At 40.1% G+C, this 18607-nt stretch overlaps 1 protein-coding gene across 3 annotated transcripts in view; it reads right to left on the bottom strand.

Moving 5' to 3' along the window:
- sh3gl1a (SH3-domain GRB2-like 1a) overlaps positions 1–17806 on the bottom strand; it is a 29064-nt gene extending 11258 nt beyond the window's left edge. For 2 of the 3 annotated variants that reach the window (XM_058418103.1, XM_058418104.1), the window contains exons 1-6: positions 17601–17806; positions 6573–6641; positions 5505–5577; positions 4967–5110; positions 4200–4333; positions 3874–4032 (exon numbers count right to left, since the gene is read on the bottom strand). In XM_058418103.1, the coding sequence (XP_058274086.1) occupies positions 3874–4032; positions 4200–4333; positions 4967–5110; positions 5505–5577; positions 6573–6641; positions 17601–17645 (624 nt within the window). In that variant the 5' untranslated portion in view covers positions 17646–17806. The remainder of the gene's footprint in view (positions 1–3873; positions 4033–4199; positions 4334–4966; positions 5111–5504; positions 5578–6572; positions 6642–17600) is intronic. The other variant, XM_058418105.1, reaches the window with a different exon arrangement.
- Positions 17807–18607: the final 801 nt, after the last annotated feature.

Genomic DNA, 18607 nt, shown 5'->3' with positions numbered 1-18607 from the left:
TATCAAAAGTGGTCCAAGGAAGGAACAGTGGTGAACTGGCGACAGGGTCATAGGTGGCCAAGGTTCATTGATGCACATGGGGAGTGAAGGCTGGTCCGTGTGATCAGATCCAACAGATGAGTTACTGTTGATCAGAAGTTAATGCTGGTTCTGATAGAAAGGTGTCAGAATACACAGTGTATGACGGGTCAGGGCTGTTTTGGCAGCAAAAGGGGGACCAACACAATATTAGGCGGGTGGTCATAATGTTATGCCTGATCAGTGTATTTCCTTTTTTGGTCAAATATCCTGCTCTCATGCTGTAAAAACAGACCTGTACTCTGTGCTATGCTGAAAGTTTAGGACGGTGCCCATCTCAGAAACCTGAGCATCAAAATGATCTCTGAGCTTTCCTAGTCGTAATTACGACTTGAAGAGTCATTCATGTGCAACTTCCTAGTAGGAAACTCTTAGTAATGATCATTGTGATAGCACATGAAATCAGCGTAATTACATTTCTAGCATTCATTTTTATTTTATTGGGGAAGCAGCCCGATTTGCACGACTTGCATGAATACGAGTAGAGAGAATGATGAAAGCTGGTACACATCCTAATAGATCGCAAGAACAAAAAGTACTTCTCCCTGCTGAACAAGCATTTCATTTAGAGCGCACAGACGAATGCGAATGAATTTGCTTCAGCTTAAATGGCTCTTAAGGAGTATTTTAACAACTTAGAGAACAATAGAGTGCAGAAATGCCAGAAATATTCAATTATACACACTGGCATTTTATCAAAAGGTTTAAGAATAGCTCTATAAGTGCAGTTAGAGTTATGGGTATAAGAAAAGCCGGCTATTAACAGGTTGCTGTATTATTTTAGCGTTTTTCTAATCAGAATGCACTTAACATGACCTGAAGAGGAAGAAAAACAAGCATTAATGAGAATGAATAGGAAGTGTCCATCAAATAAGCATGGAAACAGCATGGTGGATTAAACACGAGGTGTGAGAAATAGACAAAAAGTATTAAAAATGAAAAAGCTTTAATCTATGTGCACATTATTAGCCGCCGCCTTCATGCTTTAACCGTTCATATGTCCCATATTGCCTAAAATTCCTGTCAATAAAGGCATATGCACACAAGCATACAGAAAAATAGCTTGTCTGCCATTTCAAAGCTGCATTAGTGCTGTAATGATCACACCCTAAACAAGGCTTTGGCTCTGAGGGTCAGGTGGCAGACCATCAAGTGGCCAGAACGTGGTGGGGGACATTATCGACACGTCTGTGCCGAGAGAAATGCGATAATGTAATGACTACCATTAAGATATATATCTGATCTAACACTGTGGATGAATGGAACTCAGACTGGATTTGGGGGAGAGGATGAGGCATTCTGTGTAGCCTGTATGCGAGATGCTCCGAAAAAACACAAGGGGGATGTTTAAAAGGTTTCATAGGAGTTTTTTTGGTTTTGTTTTGCTGTAACATTTTTAGGTTCTGCTGTAGTGGTGTGGTTCTGCTGTTTTTGGGTTCTACTGTAGTGGTTGTGGTTCTGCTGTTTTTGGGTTCTATTATAGTGGTGTGGTTCTGCTGTTTTTGGTTTCTACTGTAATGATGTAGTTCTGCTGTTTTTGGATTCTATTATAGTGGTGAGGTTCTGCTGTTTTTGGATTCTACTGTAATGATGTGGTTCTGCTGTTTTGGGGTTCTATTATAGTGGTATGGTTCTGCTGTTTTTGGATTCTACTGTAATGATGTGGTTCTGCTGTTTTTGGTTTCTACTGTAATGATGTAGTTCTGCTGTTTTTGGGTTCTATTATAGTGGTGAGGTTCTGCTGTTTTTGGATTCTACTGTAATGATGTGGTTCTGCTGTTTTGGGGTTCTATTATAGTGGTATGGTTCTGCTGTTTTTGGATTCTACTGTAATGATGTGGTTCTGCTGTTTTGGGGTTCTATTATAGTGGTGTGGTTCTGCTGTTTTTGGATTCTACTGTAATGATGTGGTTCTGCTGTTTTGGGGTTCTATTATAGTGGTATGGTTCTGCTGTTTTTGGATTCTACTGTAATGATGTGGTTCTGCTGTTTTTGGGTTCTATTATAGTGGTGTGGTTCTGCTGTTTTTGGATTCTACTGTAATGATGTGGTTCTGCTGTTTTGGGGTTCTATTATAGTGGTGTGGTTCTGCTGTTTTTGGATTCTACTGTAATGATGTGGTTCTGCTGTTTTTGGTTCTGCTGACGTGGTGTGTTTCTGCTGCTTTTAGGTAGTAGTGTGGTTCTTCTTTTTAAGTTAAGTCAATAACACTTTACACTTTCATTCATCATTTACAGTCTTATTTACATATGCGGGTTTTTATTTATTTTATTTCATCTTTTCACTTTCCATATTATTATTATTATTATTATTATTATTATTATTATTATTATTAGACTTTTCCCATTTCACTCATACAGTCTTTTCTAATTTTCTACGCTCATCTGGACATGACTTCACCACACTGCAGTACATTTCCTCACAGGTTTTGAAGAAGCGCTGGCAAAATGGTGGCAGTTGAGGCTTTTGTGTCTCCCATAGACATTACTGAGCGACGTTTAATAAAGCACTTCATGCTTCAGATGTTGTCTTTAGATTCTGTATCTGTTCCACTTAAGCTGTATCTGAGTCACTGCTTAATAAGAGCATTAATCAGCACTAGGCTAATAAACACACAGGTACAGGCTGTTGGGTTAAGAGCGGGGGAATCTATCCCTGTCCTGACTAACACCTATGACTAACACCAGGTATTACATGCACTTACATGCACATAAATGTATTGTGATCGCATTTTAGGCTGTGTTCCCATAGTCATTCATTCAAATGTCATTTTCTACATAATGCAGTGGCTAATAATCTTACAGCAGTAATAAAACAGATAGAGACATTAGGCTCTGAAATTCTCGGATTGTGAATGTGTTAAATCTTAGCTAGTGAACATGTGCTTCCTCCAGTAAAGTCTAGTTTATTGTACTGTGAGATTCACTGACCTAGTGCAAAGTATTGTTAAATCGTAGTGGCTTAAAGTAACTTGAATAACTAACAAAATGAAGTCCAATTGAAAATGCTGATGTGCTGCTGCACTGCCCAGTTTATTAGAAATCACTAGAGTGCTCTTGGTTCTGCTGTAATTGTAATCATTTTGCTGTAGAATGTTGTGTTGTGTTTTTGCTCTAGCAGTTTGGTTTTGCGATTTATTTTACCCTGCTCTTTTTTTTTTTTTATTTGGTTTTGCTATAGCACTGTTGTGGGTTTTTTTTTTTGCTGTAGTGGTTTGGGTTTTGCTATTTTTTGCTGCAGCATAATTTTTTTGTAGCGTATTAGGGTTCTGTCCTAGCGGTTTGCTTTTGCTGTAGTTGTTTGGTTTTTGGTCTGGTCACTCTACACTCGCTTTTTGTACTCCGTTATATATTTCACCTCACTACGTTGTCTTTTAATGATCAGTCACTGTGTCATTTAAAGGGCTCCCACAAGGGGATTCTACTGATGCAGCTGAATTTAACTTACACCTACACTCTCACTCGAACCTGCTGAATACATAGCACATGAATAAAACAAACATATTTTTAAGGGCGGAGTATGTCTACCCAAATTCCCTTCAGTGTCTGAAACATATGCTAATGGCAGGCAGATGGTGAGGACTGCTGGGTAATTGGCTGCGAAAGAGAAGGTCCCCTGATATTCTCTTGAATCCCCTGAGAGTCGTTATAGTAGGATAGAAAAAGTGAGGAGAAGCCCAGCGAGTCATTCAGCTGAATCTATGTTACTGCTTTGAACACCACAATCACATGTTCAGGAGTCTATTCAGCTGAAAGGTCTCAGGATCCCGTTTTTAATCTCTGGATTTATACTCACGTCGGTTTCTAAGAGATTGTGCATGCTGATCTCTGCAGCCTCTTTGGACTCGTGGAACTTTTCCAGAGAAGCGCGGAGCTCCTCGTCTGGAATCTTTCCCTGCCGTTTCTTTTTGTAATCGTAATCGAGCCGCCGGCCTTCCAATTTCTTCAGCTGGTGCTGATGGGGTAAGAGAAGCAGGAAGAGAGATGGACAAATCAGAAAGACAGAAAGTTAAAGTGAAAACCATGGCTTGACTCATTCCACTGAGCAGTACCACAATTAGTAAAAGAGAAATTTAATCCAGCGGTCAAAAATAAAGCAATCCGCTCAAGCTCTCATCCTACCTGGATGTCCTTGAGATCCTTGTCTACGATGGTCTGGAAAGGGTCGATGAAGTTCTGCTTCACGTCGATATCCAGGGAATCCTTGACTTCAGCCAGCCTTTTCATAGCCTCCCCCATTTCAACAAGAGCACCACCTACAGAGAGCAGGACACAAGCTTTACGCTCGGCAATTTTAATGCATAAAGTGAAGCTTAAAGTCATCCTACAGGGGTCTTAAGATTGGGTGCTAAATGTCTTGATTTTATTTTGTGCATGCACAAATTGTGTGAAAAAATGGCTAGAACTTAGGAAAGCAGAGTTAATGCTGAACATGTGACAGTCAAGTGTTGTTGTATCACACAATACAAGAGCCTACTATGCAAATGAAGGCCTGCAGAAAAGTTTGGCACAGCTACACTACAGTTGGAGTGTTTCCAAATTGCACAAGCTGTCAATCCGGATTTCTCGATGAGGTTAAAAGTGTGACTCTGAACAGTCGTTTTTGTTTATTAGCAACAAAGAGATAATGATTCAAGAATATTGATAATCAGTATTTTGTCTGTGAATAAGTTAGGCTTTGAAATGCACGTCGTGAACTAGGTATTTTTTCCACTTCTCATATATGAAACATTATCACCTTAATTTTGTAGACTATTTGACATTCATTCCCATTTCTTTACTTCCTCTTAGAGTCATTCACTTATACTGTGAACCTAGTTTCCCTTGTTCTCAAAATCTTTCAGCACAGGCCCACTGTGAGTAATCTCCTCTCAAACACACACACACACCGAAGTTGGTGTCCTCTCCCATCTCGCGGCCGTATCTGACCATGCACTCTCCCAAAACTCCCTCAGCCTGTGGATACCCGGGACTTTTGACCTGCCCTCGAATCTTGGACACAGTATTCACCATGGACAGTTTGGCCCGAGACGCTGAAAACAAAACGCAGAACGGAGAAACAGTCAGATCACACAAACTTATTGAGAAGCTAATCAAAGAAATCCCCAGCATGTTTAAGTGTTTTATTCCTGGGAAATTCCCACAGTTCCAGAAAGATGAAACCTTTAACGAAGGGCAAATCACTGCAAAGGTTGCAACACAAGTCCAGTCATGTATGCATGCTCAGTTGCACACACTTTAGATCATGCGATTTGTTCATTGAGAGAACTTTTCTGTCCTGATTCTAACAGAAATCAGACTTTGGTCTAATTTTACACATTCTAGTCCTCTTACCTTTTAGCACCACACACACAACTACAAGAATTTCTTTCCGCCATCAGTTCTGAAGCTAAAGGCTTAAACAGCTTTTCCCTTTGTCCTAGTTACCTGGGTTGGGCTGCAGATACTCTGACGTCCTGGACAACACATCCACTATGGCCTTACTGGTGATATCAGCCTTCTGTAAAACACACAGAAGCAGGAGAGGGAAAGGGTTATAGATGGGTGACACTCAGTGTAACTACACCTCCCTCTGTTAGGCAACAAGAGACAGGAATTCTATTTAATGCTGTAAATATTGGGACTGGGATCTTGTGGCAGCAAGCGGTCAGATGTGATACTCGTGGGGCAAAGAAAGGTCAAGTTTATTAACATAGAAGTGCTTTGGGTATGACTGGTTGCTTGTGCAGTGCTTAGGTTTACTCTGGTTTAAAGTCCCCATTTGTTTATACTGAGGGAAATTGTAAATTAATGGTATATATTGTCAGCAAATACAAAAAAGATTAAAAACAATTTTGTGGTAGGGATGGGATTGGTCAAGCTTTATGTAGGAGTGGTTGGATTAGCTAAAATGTTTGAAGCTGGGATAAGAGGATTGGTCAAAATGTTTGAAGGAATGGGTGGGATTGGGTAAGCTTTATGTAGGAAGAGGAAGGATTGGTCAGACATTCTATATGAGATGGTTAGATTGGTCAAAATTTCTGCAGGAGTGAGTGAGACAGAAGGAATCGAAATGAAAGGGATTGGTCAAACATTTATCAGGAGATGGTGTGATTGGTCAAACTTCATGTAGGAGAAGGTGAGATTGGACACACAGTGAGAGGGATTGGTCAAACCTTTTCCAGGACAGGACAGAAATGCGATTTATAAAAACACATCTTTTGTACACCTTTACTTATAATATTTATTATTATAATACTTATTAAAAGGAACTACAATGATGTGGTGAACAGATGCACAATTCAGATATTATACCTTTGCATTTTGCGTGTTTAGACTGTTTTACTAAAAATAGTGTTTCATAAATGCTGCTCTGCTGTTTCTGTTTAAACAAAGTTATATATAAGTATTTATATAACCAGCAGGTTCTGATTATATTTCTTGGGGTTTGGAAAGGCACATAAAAAAATAACACCTTTTATGATTTAAAATGACAGCTATACAGAGCTCTCTCACCCTCTCCAGGTCCTTAAAGTCTTCATCCAGCTTAGTGCCTTCTGCCCCTCCTACTTTCTCACTCACCATCTGGAAAGAAACAAACACAAAAAATACATAAATATATAGTACAGAGACAGGGAGACACTATAGAATGCAAAGTGAAGAGAGAAAGAAAAAGATATGGAATATGGACCAAGTAATTAAATCTATACAAGTTTTTCTATAAGGCCTAGCTCCCTGACATTTATTAAGTTTTCTTTCATTAAAAAAAAAAATGTTTGTACTGAGACTGTTTATTACACTATACAACATAAACCAGACACCTTTATTATTTCCCCATACTCCTTCCAGGATCGTCTGGAATGCGTGAATACTCGAACTAACATGAAGGGACTTGCCCACTAAGGCAAAACACAGGAGATATTCAGTTTCTATTCCGAAATCACCGTCACAGCAAAGCTAAAAACAGAATCGCGGGCCGCGTAGTACAGTGAAAACGTCACTTAAGTAAAAGGTCATAGAGTGTACGGTAAATGATTTATAATGGTTTAGAGTGTGTAACAAATTTCAACATCACTTGGCGCAGTCGATTTATTACCAAGAATAAAAATGTGTAGTGTTACAAGAATCGTCAAGATTCAGGTCTTCATTTCTTCACTTTCCTGCTCTTCTTCTGTAGCTTCATAGTTAAACAGGGTTCTTAACATGTGTGTTACCAAACTGCTCTGAAAGCTGAAACTTAGTGACTCTGACTGCATTGACTTCCTGCCTTGCTCAAGGTTTCCAGCTGCTTTATGCAAATAACTGTTACCATATTTAAAATAAATCTACCATACATACACAATTTTCTATCATTTCAGTCATATACTGTGGTTATGCTACAATCTACACTGATCAGGCATAACATTATGAACAGTGACAGGTGAAGTGAATAACACTCCTTATCTCCTCATCATGGCACCTGTTAGTGGGTGGGATATATTAGGCAGCAAGTGTCCTCAAAGTTGATGTGTTAGACGCAGGAGAAATGGGCAAGCGTAAGGATTTGAGCGAGTTTGACAAGGGCCAAATTGTGATGGCTAGACCACTGGATCAGAGCATCTCCAAAACTGCAGCTCTTGTGGGGTGTTCCCGGTCTGCAGTGGTCAGTATCTATCAAAAGTGGACCAAACAAGGTACAGTGGTGAACCGGCGACAGGGTCATGGACGGCCAAGGCTCACTGATGCACGTGGGGAGCAAAGGCTGGCCCGTGTGATCCGATCCAACAGACGAGCTACTGTTGCTCAAACTGCTGAAGAAATTAATGCTGGTTGACCTTCGGGGTCTAGTGGAGTCCACTTCTGATTCAGGGTATATCAGGGTGGGTTTTTGGTGGCAGATGTGCCTTGAAGGGCTGGATGTATTTCTCACACATTGGACAAAACTTGGGCACTGGAAAGGGCTTTGCATTCAGGAAAGAAAGATGGTCAACACACGTTTCCGGCCTATGGATACTATACACTTCATAATCTCTCATTCCTTCTCTTAATCTTTGTAGCCCATCTTACAATAGAAATAGTTCTATACATCATATACACTTATATGTACCTATTTTGCCTTTGTTTGCAGAAATGTATTATGCTGAATTAAAATTCTATGCTATGAAACAAGAGCCTTGTATTTTTAACTAGTAAAATTTGTTGTTAAACCAATCCATGCCCACCCCCACAAACCTGGCACTTTCCTGTGCATTAAAAACATTCATAGAGTGAAACCCAAGGCAGCGTGACTCCTGCCTCAGTGGGCCTCTAATACTGCAGTTCTCATTATTTTCCTATGCAAAAATAACTAAGTGGTGTAGTGAGAAAAGATTTAAAAAGAGTTGTGAATGAGAATTTGAGGACAGTTGATATGTACAATGTCCTTACAGATGATTCACCAGTGCCTGACGATCATGAAACAATTTCCTGCCTTCTGACTGTAAGGTTTATTTCATGTTTGCTGCAAGACCAACACACAATGTGTTCTTGGTGGAGAAGAGCCAATAGTTCCATTGTTGGCAAAGAGAGTCCCTTTTGCAATAGCTTCCTATGTAATCATCCAGTGTTTCCAGTGTAAAGGTTTATAACTAATATCCGTATGATCTAACCACACTGTTTACAAGAAGGTTTTAATCAAGAGTCACCACATGCAGCTGAATCAATGGTGACCTTTCAGTGCTGCTGTTTGTGTTCGATCATCTCCTGTTATGCACGTCAGGATAATTGTTGACCTAAACCCCTTGCACTGCAGCTTTCCTCATACTAAACTAAATGATTCTGGGTTTTGAAGGTCACTGTTACTATCTATTTTGCCTGCACAAGATTTTATATCAAGTACCCAGTACACTGACTGAATGATGTGTGTCAGTAACACACTGTACTGAGCCTGCACTCTGTCACACACATGTGTTTAATTCAGAAGGAGAAGTCTTTTGTGGAGTGCTTCACTGGCAGTCAGATTCAAAGATCAGCTCAGCAGTCAGTCTATAGTTCAAACAAGAAGGCAAAATTCAGGCCTTGAATAGATGCAACAACAGAGTATGTTTACTGAGGTCCGACACACCCCATTCAGCTCATTACAGGCTTTTTAGTGGAGTTGAATCAGTTACTCAAACCTCCTGTAAGTCAATTCTCCCCAGTCAATGCTCCAGAGTCAACACTCCATACAGACCGTCTAATCTACTGTCTAAAATTCATGATTCAACACTCCTGATTCAACTTTCTACAATTCCAAATCACTCACGATTCTGATTCAACACTCAGGATACTGATTCCACACTCCCGATTCAACTGTCTAAAATTCCAAATTACTCCCGATTCTGATTCCACACTCCCGATTCAACTGTCTAAAATTCCAAATCACTCCCGATTCTGATTCCACACTCCCAATTCAACTGTCTAAAATTCCAAATCACTCCCGATTCTGATTCCACACTCCCAATTCAACTGTCTAAAATTCCAAATCACTCCCGATTCTGATTCAAAAGTCCAGATTCTGATTCAACACTCCTGATTATGATTCAACACTCCGGATACAACTTTGTAACATTCCAAATCAAAACTCCCGATTCTGATTCAACACTCCCGATTCAACTGTCTAAAATTCCAAATCACTCCCGATTCTGATTCCACACTCCCAATTCAACTGTCTAAAATTCCAAATCACTCCCGATTCTGATTCAAAAGTCCAGATTCTGATTTAAGTCCAGAATCTGATTCAACACTCCTGATTATGATTCAACACTCCGGATACAACTTTGTAACATTCCAAATCAAAACTCCCGATTCTGATTCAACACTCCCGATTCAACTGTCTAAAATTCCAAACCAATGCCCCAGATTCTGATTCAAAAGTCCAGATTCTCATTCAACTCCCTCCCACTTCTGATTCAACACCCTCCCACTTCTGATTCAACACTCCTGATTCAATTCAACACTCCAGAGTATTATGTACACTCTAGGGCAGGAGTTCTCAAACATTTTATAGACATAAACCATAAAAAGAACTTTTTAAACATTACGGACAGCTAAATGTGAACAAACGTGTATTTTGGCTATTTACTGGTGCGTTATTGATTAAAGAGTATTTCTTATCTCTGCTTCTAGACACCCACTGTGCTTCAGAGCTACACTCCCATTACACACCTGATGGACCCTTCGATAAAGCCTGACCACTGGGATAATGAGCTGCTTATGGGAGAAAAAAAATCTGGAGGCAAAATGTGCCTCTAGAAATGGAGTTGAGAAAGTGCTTAAAGGCAATACAACAACTACCTAAACACTGTAATGTGGGATTTCATGAACCCTGGGTATTGTCCAGATAATAAAGAATAGGATATGTTTGCAATACTGACCTTCTGTAACAGTGTTTTCTAAATACAGTGAAACCTTGACTTACGAGTGACTCAACTTACGAGTTCTCCGAGATACGAGCCGTCGCTCGGTCGATTTTTTGCTTTAAGATACGAGCCGGGATCTGAGTTACAAGCGAGCGAGCTTACCCCACCCACCACTTGGTAGCCCAGCGAGCGGTCAGTTCATGTGGTTATCTCTCCAGGTCGTGCGTTGGCGCTGTCTAACGACACTTGCCTCAATCATTTTCCAAACATTTTGAAAGGGAGGAAGAAACAAACATCCTCGGACAGGTTTTCATTGAAACGCCCTGCAAGTGAAAGCGGGAAAGTGTGGCGAAAAAGGCAAAAGTCAGTGAAGATGATGATTAAGTGAAGTGAAAAAAATAAATAAATAAATAAATAAAAAAGTAGCAATTAAGTTTAGCGATAAAGTGTAGCATAGTGAGTAAGTTAACTTTAGCAATTAATTGTAGCAAGTGTGTAGCGAGTAAGTTAAGCGATAGAGCATGAAATGAAAAACGCCAACCTCCTCCGCCAATCTCCTCCCACCTCCGCCAGCATCTTCGTCTGATCTTCAACGTAAATACACTTAATAAAACCTGTTTATTTCTTTACATTCTCTTTTATTATGTATTATTATTGTTTTATACATTATTTGTTATTTATAAAGTACATTTTTCTTATTTAAAAAAAACAGGTAACAAAAAAAAAATGGTGTGGTTTTTGGTGGGCTGGAACGGATTAATAGCATTTCAATTCATTTTAATGGAGAATTTGATATACGAGCAAATTGAGTTACGAGCTCGGTCACAGAACAAATTAAACTCGTAAGTCCCGAGTTACCGTATATCATTTCACATCTAAGCAGTGATGTGAGTGTGTGTATTATATAGCATCTTAAAAAAACAAACAAACAAAACAAAGACAGGAAGAGCTTCAGTCGTCTGATCACACTGCTTGCATTTTGTCGTAGGATGTGAAAGTCGCAACTGTTCCAGCTACGCTTGTCTGAGTTTGTTTGGCTTGTGGCTGAACACTGGCTGATCGTGTAGCCAAACCCCTTCAGTATGTACACAGGCAGCTCAGTCGTTCCTCTGTGTCAGCAATGTGCATACTTCCTGCACTCGTCACCATGTTTGCTTCTTGTTATGCGTCATGAGAACGACTGAATAAGGCTAATGTGTTTACTGAGATCCTGCAGAAATCTGTGCACTTGACACCGGGCATTGACTGGAAACGTTTGAGAATGCTCAGTCCAGCTTCATCTGACCAGCTGCTGGTCAATTTCAACAAAGCCCTCAATAGATCTCACCAGCACCAAGGCTCTGCCGTCTGACCAGCATTCTTTTTCATTTGAAGATTTCATGCTTTAATTAACAGGTTAAAGTTAATGCTCCTATATTGCACCAGCTTTGGCAATCATTTCTAACCTTAATTTAGTCTATCCAATGCCAACCAAACAACTAGCTCTCCCTCTCTTGTTGAGATTAATTGGCTGTCGTAGGTCACATGACAATGCCAACGTAGATGGCCGATGTAGGATGTCTGGATTGTATCCTACTGCATAATATATACTGTATTAGGGGCTGTACTGAAACAAAATTCAGTAGGTATGCACATAAAACAGATCAAAACCTGAATCTACAAATATCCAACCATTTTCTGAACCTGGGCCATTTTTTGGCATTTGGAAGACACCCTTATCCAGAGCGATTCTCAATTATACAACTGAGCAATTGAGGGTGAAGGGCTTTGCTCAGGGGCCCAGCAGTAGCAACTTGGTGGACATGGGATTCGAACTCACAACCTTCCTGTCAATCCAACACCTTAACCACTAAGCTACCATATCCCATGGGGCAGGGTTCCATTTTTTATTGCAGGGCACAATCACAACCACACACACCCAGTGACACACTACAGACACCAATCAGCCTGCATGTCTTTAGAATTGTCTTTGGAATCTGAAGTACCAGGAGGAAGCACAACGAGTAGCACACAATAAAATAAATGAGTATCACATGCTTTATGACACAGGAAACACACACAGCTTGGTATTATATTACGTAACACGCAGATTTCCTATTTCCTATATTATAGAGTTGGTTACTGGGTGAGACTGCTCCAATGCATATATGTTAACATGAAAACATCAAGCGCTCGAACATTAAGCTGTAGAGATAACGTCATACGCTGGTTAAATGTTAAAACACTCTGAACTCTGAGGCTTTGCAAACCCGCCTATATACACAAAATAAAATCATTACTCATCATGGTGATTCATCCTACAAGATTCAGAGAGACTGAGGGTGTGAAAGTGAGACAGCCAGAAAACAATACACTGAGAGAGAGAGAGAGAGAGAGAGAGAGAAAGAGAGAGAGAGAGAGAGAGAGAGAGAGAGAGAGAGAGAGAAAGAGAGAGCGCTTTGGGCCAGTTTGAAGCATGAAATGTTGAACTAAATGACATTTTAAAGCGTCTATGAGCTGCTAATGCACCGCTGTGTAAAAACAAACAAACTAAAACCTTCAATGGCCACGTGTACAGTGCGTCAGGTGTAATTACTGAGCTGGAGGTTGGGTGTGGGCTACAACATGGGCCTGGTTTACTGCCTGATTAACAACATCATTTACACAAGCTCTGAGAAAGAAAGAAAGCAAGAAAGAAAGCAAGAAAGAAAGAAAGCAAGAAAGAAAGACAGACAAACAGACAGACAAAAAGAAAGACAGAAAGACAGCAAGAAAGAAAGACAGCAAGAAAGAAAGACAGACAGCAAGAAAGAAAGACAGACAGACAGAAAGAAAGACAGACAGACAGAAAGACAGACAGACAGAAAGAAAGACAGACAGAAAGAAAGACAGACAGACAGAAAGAAAGACAAAGAAAGAAAGACAGAAAGACAGAAAGACAGAAAGACAGAAAGAAAGAAAGAAAGAAAGAAAGAAAGAAAGAAAGAGGCAGGGGTAAAGAGAGAGAGAGTGAGAAAGACAGACAGACAGACAGACAGACAGACAGACAGACAGACAGACAGACAGAAAGAAAGAAAGAAAGAAAGAAAGAAAGAAAGAAAGAAAGAAAGAAAGAAAGAAAGAAAGAAAGAAAGAAAGAAAGAAAGAAAGAAAGAAAGAAAGAAAGAGGCAGGGGTAAAGAGAGAGTGAGACAGAGACAGACAGACAGACAGACAGACAGACAGAAAGAAAGAGGCAGGGGTAAAGAGAGAGTGAGACAGACAGACAGACAGACAGACAGACAGAAAGAAAGAAAGAAAGAAAGGGGGGTGGATGTTCACAGCTGCTACATCAGTGATAACAGGACTCTACACTGTTTTGTGGATATCTGACATGCAGGTAACTATAATCAGATTAAAAAGTTCACCACATTCTTTAACAGCTGATGGAATAAAGCCTCTCTGGTTATAGTTACCAGAGGCATAACCCACATCAGGACCTCATATCACCCTAGCACTGATGATTTTCCTATAACAGCACACCCTGCATGTTGTAGTGCTTGTGTGAATCATGCAAATGCCTTCTGTTCTATGAGCTGGTTGTTTTGCATGCTGGAGCAGTGTGTGCACTAGGAAGTAAAAAGTTGAAATGTAATAATAGATAAAAACCATCAATCCTTTGGGAAGATCAGATACACGATGGACTCACACTGAATACTCCAGACATAATAAAGCTTAGAAAAGAAGAAAACTTTTATACTGTAACACAATGAAGAACAGTTAAACGATGTGTCCCACATGTTCATGTGAATGAAAATTCCCTCATTCACAATTGTAGAAAAAGTGACGAATGTTTCCAATTAGCGCAAAGGCCGTGGTGAGCTTGGTCTTTCACGACTTCATTCATAAAATCACTTCACAGTTCCCCCGAGTGTTACTGTGAGGGTTGGGCAACACGCCCTTCTCTCTGGCCTTTTCTTCAGGAATTAGAAGAATCCATAACCACCCATCATGCTGACGAGTCTCTCTGAGCACTGCATGCTTTGTTTAGAGACGAACAAAACCTCAGCTCAATGTAGAACATAAATGAGAAGCGATGATCAGACTCTCTCTCTCTTCCCTTCTATTTTCCTCAAGCTCACATTTTGTATTCGACTTTTATGAAATTTTCCTCATTCTTGAAATAGTATTGACGTCTTTCTATTTAGGAAAAGTGTCCATATTTAGTACAATTAAAGCAGGTTACATATTCTATGATTAAACTCATTGATAAACATCAGACAGACGGTCACTAACGGTCACTTTTTTTATTGCATTTGAATTATTTTAACAGTCAGACTCCATACTGAAGATTTTTATAAACTGCCATTACGAGAGAGAGAGAGAGAGAGAGAGAGAGAGAAAGAAGGCATGGGGAGAGAGTAGACAGAAAGAAAGCAAGCAAGAAAGAAAGCAAGAAAGCAAGAAAGAAAGAAAGAAAGAAAGAAAGAAAGAAAGAAAGCAAGAAAGAAAGAAAGCAAGAAAGCAAGAAAGGCATGGGGAGAGTGAGAAAGGGAGAGAGAGTAAGAGAGAAGGAAGGCAAGAAAGAGAGAAAGAGGCAGTAGAGGTAGAGAGAGACAGAGAGAGAGAGAGACAGAGAGAGAGAATGTTCACAGCTGCTACATCAGTGATAACAGGACTCTACACTGTTTTGTGGATATCGGACATGCAGGTAACTATAATCAGATAAAACGTTCACCACATTCTTTAACAGCTGATGGAATAAAGCCTCTGAACTATAGCTGCACCTATCTGAACTATTTAAATACTGAAGATAAATTGCCTTTACAGCGCTCTCTCTCTCTCTCTCTCTCACTCCATCTCTTATATCCAGTTCTGATGCTCATGTGTCCATTATATCAGCTTTCTGTGATGCAGTGGTCAGCATGAACACTCTTACTGGTGACTACACAACGACATACACAGAAAGCTGCACTGTGATGTTCTGACACCTTTCTATCACAGCCAGCATTTCAGCAATTAGCTCTTCAGTGGGATCAGACCAAACAGGCTGGTGTTTTCTCCCAACATGCATCAGCCTTGTGATCCGGTCATGAACCGGTTCATCATCAGGCTTTTCTTGGTGCACTTTTGGTAGTAACCACTGCATAGAGAAAGACCTGATGTATTGGAGATGCTTTGACCCAGTCGTCTAGCCATCACAATTTGGCCCTTGGCCCAGAATGACTCAGATCCTTGCGCCTGACCATTTTTCCTGCTTCCAGTACATCAACTCAAAGAACTGACTGTTTTACCACACACTGCCTAATGTATCCCACTGTAACAAGATCAATGATATTCACTTGCCAGTGGTTTTAATGTTATGGCCTTTCTACATAACAGACATCAAGACAGACACTTACAGATCATTCAAGCCATTGTACACGTAATTTATTTAAGACCTCTAAGCTCAAGGATTCATAGGATGAAGGCAGCGGTTTGAAGAAAAATAACACATGGCTGTAATGGTCTTGTAACTGAAAACAGTAACTAGAGAGCGGACCGAATGACATAGCTGGAGCAAAAATAATGATGGATCAAACAATAAAGACTGACATTTAAACTAAAACCCAGAAAAGAGAGAAGTCTGAGATGAATCCAGTCTAACTTAAAGAACAGCTGGCAACATCCAGTCTACACTGCTACAATTTATGGCCTAATTTATGTTTAGACCTAATGGAAAATTCCAGTAACTCATCATCAAATAGCACCCAAGAGTTACACTGACCAGGCATACCATATTGTGTTGGTACCCCTTTTGCTGCCAAAACAGCCCTGACCCATCATGCACTGTGTATTCTGACACCTTTCTATCAGAACCAGCATTAACTTCTTCAGCAATCTGAGCAACAGTAGCTCGTCTGTTGGATCAGATCACACGGGCCAGCCTTCGCTCCATACATGCATCAGTGAGCCTTGCTTGCCCATGACCCTGTCTTTGGTTCACCACTGTTCCTTCCTTGGACCACTTTTGATAGATACTGACCACTGCAGACCGGGAACACCCCACAAGAGCTGCAGTTTTGGAGATGCTCTGATCCAGTGGTCTAGCCATCACAATTTGGCCCTTGTCAAACTCGCTCAAATCCTTACGCTTGCCCATCAACTTTGAGGGCAAAATGTTCACTTGCTGCCTGATATATCCCACCCACTAACAGGTGCCATGATGAGGAGATAATCAGTGTTATTCACTTCATCTGTCACTACTCAATGTTATCGCTGATCTGTGTATTTAGTATTGACGTTTGAAGAAGTTAGTTGGTCCATAACCTTAAACATAAGAAACAACCCATTGTAATGGAACCAGTGTGATTTCTTGTTTCATCTTTATCTAACGACAGCGATGCGGCAGCGCTTTAGTACCCCCGGCCTCTATTAAGCTCTCTCAACTCCTTGTCTTTTTTTTTTTTTTGCCGTATTATTAAATCATCATCATCATCATCATCACGGTGATCGCTATGATTGTGAGTCAGTGCATCTGAGCCATGCAGTAGAACTACATTCTGCAACTGGGAGTCCAGTGTTTATGATCCTGATCTCTACGATAGCTCATAAACATGTCCTTGAGCTTCGCAGGAATGAGGCGAGTGAGAAAATGAGCTCTTATTATATTAGGATCTTGAGTTTTTGAATGCCATATGGTCATTTATTTATTTATTTATTTATTTATACTCCTGAACGCCACTGTGTCTCCCTGTGACGTCATCAAGGTACACAAACAATAATACAACACATCTCTATGCATTATATAAAAAATGATTGGAATAGAAATATTTTTTTTCAGGGTGAAAACTTCTACACCTACACTACTGGTCCCTTTAACCTGAAGTTTATTTCTTTCTCAGCTTCCTCAGTAGTGGTCATTGATCAGTTATTTGGGTTACTCTCTTAAAAAACGTGTTTGATTTTATAACTCGAGCAGGGAAATAAGCTGGATCTCCAGCTGGTGTTGCTTGGATCTTCCTGGATAGCCTGAGGCTACACAGATTTAGTAAAAGGATCCGATCTCGATTCAAATCTAAAATGACACAAGCATTATTCACAGCTCGATCCGACATGGTGAAGCAGAAAAGCTGCATCTGATCTGTGTCTACAGAAACTGGCGTTTTATTCACCACTGACCTAACCCTAACTCCACAGACTGGACAGACGGGAAGAGAAGAGAAAAGTTGGGAAGTGACCACACTCACCTGACTCGCTTTATAAAACTGTTTCTTCAAGCCAGCGACAGACATCTTTGCGTCTTGGCTTGTCACTCAGGGGAAAAATCTAAAATTTGTTCGTCTCTCTTTGAGTGTTACAAAACCACGGGCCACTCTTATTCTTCTTCTCCTTCTTCTCCTTCCCCCTCTTCCTCTTCTTCTTCTTCTTCCTGCACCGCCACCTACATAAAACACACGACAGCTATATCTTTCTTTTTCCTACCCGTATTCAGAGAGTCCCACCCCTCCTATACCCGGATTGGATGATACATCAGATTGACAAGCAAAGTCACCTATTAAACCCTGTCGAGCTGTCGGAATAAGGAAAAATTCACCAACCACAGAGCAGGAGGCGGGATTTCTGGTTGACACGGAGGGTGTGTATAACGTTGTGGCACTTCCTGTTCGTGTTCGTTTGAGCCAGATTGACAAATATTACACTTTATGCAACAATCGTTTAAACACACATTAAAAAATAGACCATAGTGCATTTAAATACGTCTTTATGCAAAAGATATTTTTGTTTAGAAATCGGAAATCTTACTAAGACTACTAAAATGTACTACTAAAAACACCGGTTCCTTCATACTGTTAACGCATTAAGTAAACATTCATCCCTTATGTAGTGCACAATATTTCATATTTCAATATTTCACAATATTTCATAATATTTCATATTACCCCATATTATCAAATGGGGTAATAAAGTGCCCAAACACACACACACACACACACACACACACACAGGTAACAAAGGTAACTTCCGGGCCACGTAGAGACCACGCCCACTCTTTTCGTCTAGACTTAGAATTTCTAATTTCTAATAACTTTCATACACGCATATATTTGGCCAATTTTATAAAGAAATCAGGTGATAAATTTTACTCAGCATCCTGGAGAATCTGCTTCATATATTTTTTTGCTGGAAAAGTAATATAAAATGCATGTAAAATATACACACATGGACACAACACACTGTACAAAGCAAACAAGAT

The sequence above is a fragment of the Hemibagrus wyckioides genome, linkage group LG20, assembly GCF_019097595.1.
Source record: "Hemibagrus wyckioides isolate EC202008001 linkage group LG20, SWU_Hwy_1.0, whole genome shotgun sequence".
Classification (NCBI taxonomy): domain Eukaryota; kingdom Metazoa; phylum Chordata; class Actinopteri; order Siluriformes; family Bagridae; genus Hemibagrus; species Hemibagrus wyckioides.
Note: the sequence above shows the minus strand (reverse complement) of the source record. Positions and strands in the feature narration are given on the sequence as shown.